General features: G+C 40.0%; 2 protein-coding genes across 2 annotated transcripts; one reads left to right on the top strand and one right to left on the bottom strand.

Moving 5' to 3' along the window:
* Positions 1-527: 527 nt before the first annotated feature.
* Positions 528-3,536, top strand: zgc:112285 (uncharacterized protein LOC561476 homolog). The gene is made up of 6 exons (XM_044101824.1): positions 528-747; positions 844-953; positions 1,607-1,701; positions 1,842-2,122; positions 2,969-3,132; positions 3,207-3,536. Exons 1-6 carry the CDS (start codon positions 612-614, stop codon positions 3,384-3,386), a joined length of 966 nt encoding a protein of 321 aa, XP_043957759.1. The 5' UTR covers positions 528-611; the 3' UTR covers positions 3,387-3,536.
* A 22-nt stretch (positions 3,537-3,558) lies between these two features.
* On the bottom strand, positions 3,559-9,873 carry timm23a (translocase of inner mitochondrial membrane 23 homolog a (yeast)). The gene is made up of 7 exons (XM_044101825.1): positions 7,005-9,873; positions 6,831-6,889; positions 6,651-6,744; positions 5,820-5,904; positions 5,333-5,391; positions 5,105-5,215; positions 3,559-4,234 (listed from the first exon to the last, which is right to left on the bottom strand). The coding sequence occupies exons 1-7, from the start codon at positions 7,111-7,113 to the stop codon at positions 4,116-4,118; spliced, it is 636 nt and encodes a 211-aa protein (XP_043957760.1). The 5' UTR covers positions 7,114-9,873; the 3' UTR covers positions 3,559-4,115.
* Between the last annotated feature and the right edge of the window lie 289 nt (positions 9,874-10,162).

The following is a 10,162-nucleotide window of genomic DNA, read 5'->3' as shown; positions in this document are numbered from 1 at the left end:
TTAACTGCAGCAATAGCTCCTACAATAGCTTTGTCCAAGAGAGAGACGGGATTTAACAGAGAAAGACAAAGACAGATGGATCATCTATAGGGAGAGGGCATAAAGTCATTGGCCCTCCAGGAACGCCAAACCACATGTAGCTTCTGCTGTTGACATTTGGTGCTGTAATGTGATGAAATTTAGAAAGAAACTGGACTGCAGTTTTTGTGCTGCACTTGTCCTGCATCAAACATGACAAAGGTTACATTCAGGCCACTGTGTCACTCCAAACAGTCACGTGACAAATACACTTGTTTGTGTACAATACCATGATGTCTTTGTCTTGCACGCATGTCCGTGTGCTGGGAGAATTCTATATGGATGTGAAAGTGCTGATGGGCCTCCCCTGAAAAAAAAAAAATCCCCTTTTTCTCAGCTGCAGTAATGCTCAAAGCTACAGGAGAACTATCCAGCGGTCAGCTTTTGTTGTGACACTAACTCATTGTCGTTGGAGGATTGGTGTTGTGCTTGTGTGGGTGTGTGTGTGATCTGTACCTGTTTGTGTACATTTTGGTGCTGCTTGCTATAAATAGTCCCCGCTTGTGGCCCGGTTTGTGATTCTGTGGGAGACGATGGCTGCACCAGGACCTCCTCTGCTCTGGTTTCTGTCCCTTTTGCTGCTGCTGCTTTTGAGCAAGGCATCCCTGCCTGCGGCTGCATACACGCTCATCCCAGCACAACAGCCACAACACAAAGTCCTCCAGCTGGGTGAGAACTAATGAACTCCACCAACACCAGAACAAGTCTTGTATTACTCCTGCAGTAGCTCTGTGGTGTATGAACGTGTTGGTTCTGTCCTCTTAGACTGGCCACAGGATTGCGGCATGCCCCACTTCAAGCCAAACATGATTGAGAGGATTGTCTCTGGAAATGAGGCCAGACCTCACTCCTGGCCCTGGCAGGTCTCTCTGCAGGTAAAACACACTGACAGGGATTCTCTATTTTAGGAAAACATCATAGTTTCTGCTTATTTACAGTGTTAATTTACTCTTTAATTTCAGCCAGTATTTCATCCAGACACTTTGTTTAGAAATCAAGGTTTTGTTAAGTAGCTAAAAATGGTATAGAATGTAAATAAAATCAAAATAATTGCAGAGTTATATGTCCTAAATTTACAACTAGGGAAACGCATGAGAAAATCCTAGAGATAGATATGAGCTATTTACAAACGTTAAGACATTTAACGTTTATAAAGCTTACGTCATTCTAAAAAATATACCGGAATCATATCAGAAATAAAATACAGAATGACATTTTAATTTTGTATAAAATCTAACATAGTTGTTAAAACAAGCACTAAGTTCAAACTGAAATTGTATAACAAGCAAACAAATAACTGTTAAACCTAATTTAAATTTGGTCAATTTAAATAGTGTTGCGTTAAATTAAATCCAAGTCAGACACATTTCTACCTGCATTTTAAAAGCTGTTAATGTACAACCTAAAAATTTCAGGAGTTAATCGTTGACTTTTACTGCTCCCCTTGTCAGCATGGCTTACACTCAAAAGACAAAAAATAGCTACATTTACTAAACATTTGATTGCGCTGTCTGGTTGTCTGTCACAGGTTCGACCCAGAGGAAGTAAACACTACATTCATGTCTGTGGAGGAACTCTCATCCATAAGACCTGGGTGCTAACTGCAGCTCACTGCTTCCAGAAGTAAGAAACACTCCATAAATCTCATATCTTAAAGAAACTGCGAGTTTGTATGAATTAAATACAACATCTTTTTAAAAAAATTTTCTATAAAAAATAAAAATAAAAACTGTGCATTTTTTATTTTTGTCAAACACTCTCAGGGGAAAAGCGGAGGATCCTGGGAGCTGGAGGATTGTCCTTGGGAAGCACCAGCTGAAACGCTCAGAGTCCGCAGAGAGGATTTTCCCCATCAAGAGGATCTACCGGCACGAGAACTTCCGCTATCCTGCTCACAGCGAGCTGGACTACGACATCGCGCTGGTGAAGGCCGGCACGGACATCCTGCCGTCAAACTTCATCCGCTATGCCTGCCTGCCGCGCAAGCAGAGCCCCCTCAAACCGGGGCACTACTGCTGGGTGACGGGCTGGGGAGACACCAGAGGTGAGTCAGGGTGGGACGAGGGACTCAGACACTGAGGAAAAGTAGGGCACTGACAACAGTAACACCAAAACAGGCAGATTGGATATTGCTGTTGCTATATAACGATACCAATATGTCATTTTCAAACATATCGGTATCGGCCGAAGTTATTAAGTGATTCCATTTCGTTAGTGTTTGTATGTGCGTCTCAGGAGGAGAAGGGATTCAGTCATGTGATAGTGATGCAGCACGTTTAACTGAAGCAGAGAAGCCACGTGGTGATTTCTTTCTTTTTAAACAGTGTTAAAAGAGTAGAGAAATTTATACAATATTGGTCATCAGTCATGATAGCAGTATTAGTATCTGGTGTCAATATTGGCCCAAAATGCTTACATTGGTGCATCTCTAAATTTTACAATGATGAAATTCCAACTAATCTACATTTTCTGCAGTTTATTATCTCTTTGGCATCATCCCAAAGCCCCTACCACTCTACTGAAGATTAAGTCACTAAAATCCTTATTGTTTGTGCATTAGGAGTGATGATTCCATCCAGTTTGCAAATTATCCTTCTGACATTCAGAGCATGAATTTGAAGAATCTTTCCTCCAGACTCTGAAACCTTAATTGTTGGCTGGATAATTGTCAAGTTGGCAGTCTTCCCATGATGACGTTTCCATATTTAAAAAATCCCTTACTTAACAGCATCATTGTATCAGTTTCTTTCAAGATGAACCACATCTAATCATAAAATTGACCCGACTCTGGGTGTGAGTGTATAGGGGTTTCACTCTCAAGTGAATTACTGACGTTTGTAAATTTTATTACTGTAATTGAAATTTCACTCACTCTATAAACGCATTTCAGGTGGGAAGGAGAACGTCTCTCTGGCAGAAGCGCTGAATCAAGCCCGTCTGCCCATCATCGATTTCAAAACTTGTCGGCAGAAGAAGTTCTGGGGCGACCGCGTCCGGGACTCCATGATCTGTGCCGGGTTCAGGGACACCGAGGGCCCACCTGCAGCGTGTCAGGTAAGGACTCTCCATCGTTTACAGGAACCTTGTGTCTGTTCGGATGGCGTTCTTCATGGCTTTCTTCCTTTCAGGGCGACTCAGGTGGTCCTCTGCTGTGCCAGCTTGGCCGCGATCGCTGGGAGGTGCACGGCGTGGTGAGCTTTGGCCCCATCGGCTGCACCGTGGAGAACAAACCCAGCGTCTTCACCCGCACCACAGCCTACATCCCCTGGATAGAGGCGACCCGCATCAGGGACTTCTTCATGCACTGAGAGGGCCGTGCTGACTCAGCAAACCTAACCTCTGCTCCCTTACACCGTTCCTTTTTCCACCAAGCAAACACTTCACAATTTAAATATAAACTTTAAACGTGCAGCTAGTTTTCACTTATGTGCATCGGCATTTACAAGTTACTTTCTGCAATTAAAGTGATAGAGAGCTGAATATTTGTGAACATTTCCGTTTCATTTTATTTCACTTTATCAAACAGCGTACTTGATGGAGAAACATGAAAAGTTAAGCAGTTCCGGTACAGCTTTACAGTGACTTCCTCTCTCGCAGAGCAGAAACCACTAACATACGTTTTAATAAATACAAGTCATCAGCCCATCAGGATTTGTTCCATTTTTACAGGTGGTGAGTCTTTCGGTCTGAAAACACCTCGTCTGGACCACACACCGGGTGCTGTCCTATAAATTGGCTCATTTAACCTAAATGTCAGCACACTCTTTCAGCACAGCATCACTGGAGACAGACTCATTCATAAACAATAAAACTAAGTGTCAGGATTTCATACCATATCCTCACTGATCAGGACTAACACAAATGATCTGGATATCCAGAGGAATTAGCTTTTCTCTCGATTCCCAGAATGCTTCAGGGCGAGTGACAGAGTCGGGAAAAGAACACCGAGTTTAACTCAAACTTAGCAGTTTGTGGTTAAAGGCTGTGTCCTCCAAATACTTGGACCTAAGTATGAAGTAGCTACAGCGTGGAAGAGGCTAGTAGAGCCGGGACGAGGGCGAGGAGCCGGTGAGATGATCCCAGTTGTTGTAAAGAGCATAGGCACCGGATACGGCTAAACCAACCAGACCTCCACGGGCCGCGCTCTTTAATCCCCCTGAGAGAAAAAAATAAATGTAATCGTCATCATCATCATCTCTGAAAACGATCATTAGACATAATATTAGGTGTTCACTGAATAAGACCTAACCTCAGGATGGGAACTCAAAGAAATCTGCTCCCTTTGAGCTTTAGAGGCTTTCTAAAGATCATCTTAGAATCTGCATAATTATTACTCTGTCAACTGTTTGTTACAACACGCCCAACCTATTATTTTCGTTGTTTGTATAAATTTACTATATTCTTGTTACCTACCACAGCTTTCCATTTAAATAGTGAATAATAAATTCATCTTTTACATCAGATGCCAGAAAAGAGCACTGTTTGAGAGCATTTACTAAGCAGGGAGTAAACACCTCATGAAATAAATTTTTAATATAAAACAAATATTCTTATATTCAGAATTAGCACCCACAACAATTCCATTAAAATATAAACTAAAAAGTTGCTCATTTCTCTTCAAAATAGGAAAAACATGTTGTGCATTTCCTGCGTAGCTCCTCCAACTCCCTCTTACAACCAGGGACGAATGTGTTGTGTGAAAACTCTTAACAATCCAGATAAAATAAATCTAACTGAAGCATTTTTTAAAAATTTATTATGTGAACATGAATGTAATTAGTTGATCAAAGTTTATGCAACATTTGAAGACATTCATGACTTCCTGTTGCCCTGGGATGTAAATGTCCATGATATCATCCAGAGGCTAATTTCTCTTGGACAATTCAGAAGGAGAAAGACAACAGAGCATATTCTGTTTCAAAATTACTAGTATCTGTCAGATAAAACTCAAGTATCGGTTCTATCATAACCAGGAAAGCTTTCAAAATTCAGTAAATTAATGAGCAGAGCAAGTAGAGACACCTACCGCTGGATTTGAAGAGCATCCCTGTTAACGTGCCAGCAGCCACTGTGTTAATGTCATCTTCTGCCCCTCTGGCTTTCTCTATCGCCACACCGAAAGCACTATACAACAGAGCTGCAAGGACATTTAAAAAAGCACCAGAGTTAAAAAGACAAGACTTTGCAAAGGCAATTTAAAAAAAACCTTAAAACGTTTGGTTTGGTGATGGGTAAGTTTTCATTCTAATCTTACCAACAGAGCCTAGAGAGTTGGCCCACGAAGCCCCCTGCCTGGTCACCATGTTCAGGATTCTGGTGAAGATAAAGTAGAAACATTTAGAGGGGAAATAACTTAAGAGGAAATAAACATGAAGTACTTTGCAACAGGTTTTACAGCCTTTAAGATTTTCAGCATTTCATTATGTTACAAGCACAAACTATTGTGTAGTTTACAGGTATTTTATGTTATAGACTAACACAATGCAGTTCATAACCATGAAATGGAAGCAAAGGGACGCATAAAAACAGAAAAATCTGAAAAGTGTGGCATACACGTGTAATCATCCCAATTCTCTTCAGAAGTAACCATTTGAATTTCATCTGCAAGCCACAATTCCTGTAGGAGAATCTGTCCAGGGACAACTGTTACTTGTGAACTTCACAAATCTGGTTTTATGGAAAAAGTGTGAATACTTTTGCAAGGCAGTATATTCGATAGAGTGGACTGTGTCCATGCTTACTGTACGTTGCGAGGTTTGGACCATGCCATGTCTGTCGTCTCCTTCAAGCCCATTCTCAAACCATTTAAAGCTCCCAGTGTGGCTCCTGTGTTAGAGTGAGGCAAGATACTAACTCCAGTGTGAGCACACTGAAATGCAAATTTTGAGTACAATATTCTCAGCATTGTAAGTATTACTTCTGCTCAACATAGAAAGACATTTACAGACTTCAGCAGCAATTTATTCTCACTTAAATAGATAAGGTTTACATATGAACAGCAGTGCTTTGGTTGACAGGATTGTGTTTTGAAATAAGTTGTCAGGATGAAAGCGAAGGCAAACGAGCCTTGTTAGAATTCGACTTTATTTAGACTCAACTTTGATAAGAATGTAAAACTGCAATTAGAAATTAAATGTACGACACAGATAGGATTAAATAATAATTAGGTGCACTATAGCAACAGTACAGAAACACCTTACTTTAGAAACTTTTATACATTTGTGTTTTAAAACTTTTAAAAACACAACTGTCCTAAATTATTCCTTGGGAGAACATGTCTGCGGGTAAATTGGAGGATTTACCAGGATTTACCATTTGAAAAATAATGTAACCACATAAACATTTCTGATTTAAACGCTGTTAATATTTTAACATAAGAATTAGCAATTAAGACATTTCTGTGATTTTAAAGGACATAAATTCAACCAAGAATTTCAGCTTCAACATTTGTCTTAATTTTTAGCCTACTTTGTTGATCTTTAAAACAATCACTTGACTGATGTTTTTTTTTTTTCTGGCTACGAAACCCATTCCAAGCTCCTCTCAAAAGCTGACAACTTGGTGTTACTCACCTGTCATACATGAGCCTCCAATGGTGAAGAAAGCCAGTTCAAATCTCCCTCTTGTCTTGTTGGCCCCTGTTGGTAAAATGAACTCATCTGTGTCCTGCCACACAAGCATTTTAGATTAGCACAGAGAGGAGGAAAATAAAACTCAATAGTTTTTCATGGTAATAGTGAGATGAAATCTACCTGAATCAGGTAACGAGGGTCGACGTTGAGGTAAGGTGAAAGAGGACTCATTCCTGTCACTGGAATACAGAAGCAAACCGAAGTTTAAAAACCATCTGCACCACCCAGCATGTGAGCAATGTGACAGCAGCTAACATTACACTGTTGTTAAAGCTAGCATCACAGGATACTTACGCGGGACACCGGCGAGCTCTGTGTTGGAGTATTCAGGAGCACCACCGCCACCAAAGAGACCCCCTAATCCCCCTTTGAGTCCCCCAGAGCCCTGGGAGTTGTTGTCCATGGCTGTAACCCTCTCTGGAGACTCAGACTAGAGCCTGTAAACTACAAGAAGCTAGCTGAGCCGAGGCGGCTAACCTTAACAAGAGATGTCGTAACACAAAGTAAATGATCAACCTCCTAAAAATGTGCCGCTGGATTTTGCCAACACCAGGAGAAAATATCCAATCCGAGAATATTCTGTATTCCAGGATAATCTTTCTTACGAAATCAACGTTTACTACTAAGAAACTACTGAGATTCTCGAGTGATCATGTCCCTGACCTCCAGCAGCACGCTCTGCCGTAAAGCGATCACCGGTAACAAACTGTTACGTCAACAACCAAAATGTTCAAACTTAAAATTAAAACTTCCATTCCCCCCAAAATATTTCACTATGTATAATGTAATGCCTAAATATTAAAAGTCATAGGGAATTTAAAGTGTCAATTTTTTAATTTTTTTCCCTCTTCAATAAATTCACGAACAAATTTACGACAACTCAGTGGCTCTTTGAAACGGAAGAGTAGATCTCGTTGCTCCGTAAAAATGATACGACAGCGCGTCCGCCGTGTTACGAGTGGCAAATCCATCTTGGATACCTATATTTCGTATTTTCTGGATAAAACGATAAAACGAGCACTAAAGTTTACGTTCTGCTAATATATTTATGACTCGTTTACACCTAAAATTATTTGTTGATTTTGTAAGCAAACAAATTAAGTCCTCATATTCAAATTAAGAAAGAGCCTCCACTATGTAACTCAGTGCATAAATTGTTACTTTGATTTTACTATCGGAATATTACAAATAGATTTGAGTAATCTTGATTAAAATATTTATTAGATTTTTGTTTTGTCAAAAATGTTTTTCAGTGGAAATTAAATCTTAATATAATTGTTGTCATTATTTGTGTTTGGGTTTTTTTATACAAAATAATCAATGACTTGTCAAGTCATATTTATAGAGTGTTACGAATGGCAATTTTTAATAAGAGGATCTATTGTCACAATGAAAAAAATAGAGTCCTAGACATAACTGTAAGTCATGATAATGCTAATTATTATTGATATATCTAAATAATAATTATTAAATGTTTCATAACTTTGATTTAGATGTCTATTATTTCTGAGCTTCAATTTTGTTTTTGGAAATGTGATGGAATTGGGTAAACATGAAATAGTGCTTTAATTTAAAAACAAGATAGAATATGATAATATCACAACTAAATTCTTATCTTGGCATAATGAGATGCTGTCTTATAATTTCAACTTAGATTATTAAGACATGCGTTTTTCAAAAAGGACAACTCTTATTAAGCAGGCTGGTACTTATTCATTTTAAACCCGTCTGTATGGAAATTAAAACTTTAGGAACTTGACAGATCATCCAAAACTCTGTGTAGGCATTTTCCTTAGGGGATGCAGGTTTGTATTCCTTCATGTTCTTTCTCCTACCTGTTTCAGCTTTTAAACGCATCCTGAAAGCAGTTGTAGTTCCTGACATGCTACACAGGGAAGCAGCAAAGAGCCAGCAGTCCAGATGAGAAGAGAAACATTGGGTCAGACTTGTTTATCCTGGTCCTCCTCAGTCTCCTTTCTAATTAGGCCTGATTTGATTAAGTAATTTAGTTTAATGGAGCCCAGAACATGCAGATATAAGGTAAGATAGCGTAACGTGACAAATTGAGGTAGAAATGCTCAATTAATTTAAAGACAACTTCCATATGATTCACTGTAGGCTGTATGATCCAACCCTCATTCAGAACATCCTTCTTGCATGTGCATATGTGAAGACGCAGGTTCACCGCAGCTCTGCCCAGGCGGACATCTGCTGCCGGTCAAAGGGACAGAGACTCTGAAGGAATGCAGTGTGTTGAATTTCACAAATAACAGAGCGTCTTATTTGGATGCGGCCATTGTGTGTGTGTATTCAGAAGGGGCCAAACGAAGCGATGAAGTTTGCCATTGTCGCCCAGTGTGGGTGTTTTCAGACTCTCTGGCATGATGTGTGAGTTAGTGTTCTGTGTTACTGCCCAGTGTGCCCACTGTCTTTCCCACAATGCGCCATTCAGCTGTGGGCCTCTCTCTCTCCGCTCTCAGATGGTGCTAACACACATTTTGTGCTTCTGGCTAATCATCATCACTGGGATACAAACCACATTTTTACTTGTTGGACGAAATAGCTGTGATGTCATCTTTGTTATCTTTTTTCAGAAACTTTTCATCCTCTCCCTCCTTGCTTCCTACTTTTTTTCTCTCTCTCTCTCTCTCTCCAGCTCTCCCTCTCTCTCTTTCATTCTGTCTCTCTGAGCTCCCAAACACAAAAGACAGAGAGGCCACGACAGGACCCCAGTGTAAGCCGGTTGACAAGGAGACAGTGTTGGGTCTTTAAACTGCCTCCGAGGGGTGTGTGGAGTTAGGGGGAGTTGGCCTTATTTACATGGGAAGAGGACAAGGGAGAAAAAGGGGAGAAAGACGGGTTTGAAATACAACTTTTGAGCAGCTTACAGGACTAAAATCACTCCTCCTCCACTCAGTCATCAAATATTTATCAGGCAGAAGAAATCTGGAGCTTTTCATCAAGTGAATTCATACAGTGCTGTGAAAATATTGATGTCCCTTTACAGATTTCTTATTTTTCTGTTTTGTTTTGTCAAAACCTAAATATATCAGATCATCTGGTGACTTTCTATACCATACAAAGATAACCAGAGTCAAAATAAAATGGGGTTTTAAGTTGTGATTAATCACATTTTGTTGGCAGGCTCAGCGCGGTTTCTCTCATCACATCCAAGCTGATTAACTGCCTCATTAATTAACTAAAGAAATCACTTAAATTACTGACATAATCCTACTGCTAAGGAAATTAGTCCAGAAGCACATCAACGACTCATCCATGAGGTCATAGAAGAACCCAGGACAACATCTGAAACACCGCAAGCCTCCTTTAACCCAATAACGGTCAGAGTTTATGATTTTTAAAAAAAGCAGAAGCAGACTGGGCATAAAATGGCACCCACAGGAGAGCTTAAAGGTTAAAACCACTGCTAACCAAAAAAGAACACAGAGTTC

The sequence above is a fragment of the Gambusia affinis genome, linkage group LG20 (assembly GCF_019740435.1).
Source record: "Gambusia affinis linkage group LG20, SWU_Gaff_1.0, whole genome shotgun sequence".
In the NCBI taxonomy this organism is placed as follows: domain Eukaryota; kingdom Metazoa; phylum Chordata; class Actinopteri; order Cyprinodontiformes; family Poeciliidae; genus Gambusia; species Gambusia affinis.
The sequence above is the reverse complement of the archived record's forward strand: the minus strand, read 5'-3'. Positions and strand labels throughout refer to the sequence as shown.

Coding starts and splice junctions, on each gene's coding strand:
- zgc:112285 (XM_044101824.1), top strand. CDS start 612: ATGGCTGCACCAGGACCTCCTCTGCTCTGGTTTCTGTCCCTTTTGCTG. Junction 2,123..2,968: donor GGGCTGGGGAGACACCAGAG/GTGAGTCAGGGT, acceptor AACGCATTTCAG/GTGGGAAGGAGAACGTCTCT. Junction 3,133..3,206: donor GCCCACCTGCAGCGTGTCAG/GTAAGGACTCTC, acceptor TCTTCCTTTCAG/GGCGACTCAGGTGGTCCTCT.
- timm23a (XM_044101825.1), bottom strand. CDS start 7,113: ATGGACAACAACTCCCAGGGCTCTGGGGGACTCAAAGGGGGATTAGGG. Junction 6,890..7,004: donor AGAGCTCGCCGGTGTCCCGC/GTAAGTATCCTG, acceptor TCTGTATTCCAG/TGACAGGAATGAGTCCTCTT. Junction 4,235..5,104: donor GATGCTCTTCAAATCCAGCG/GTAGGTGTCTCT, acceptor TTTTTCTCTCAG/GGGGATTAAAGAGCGCGGCC.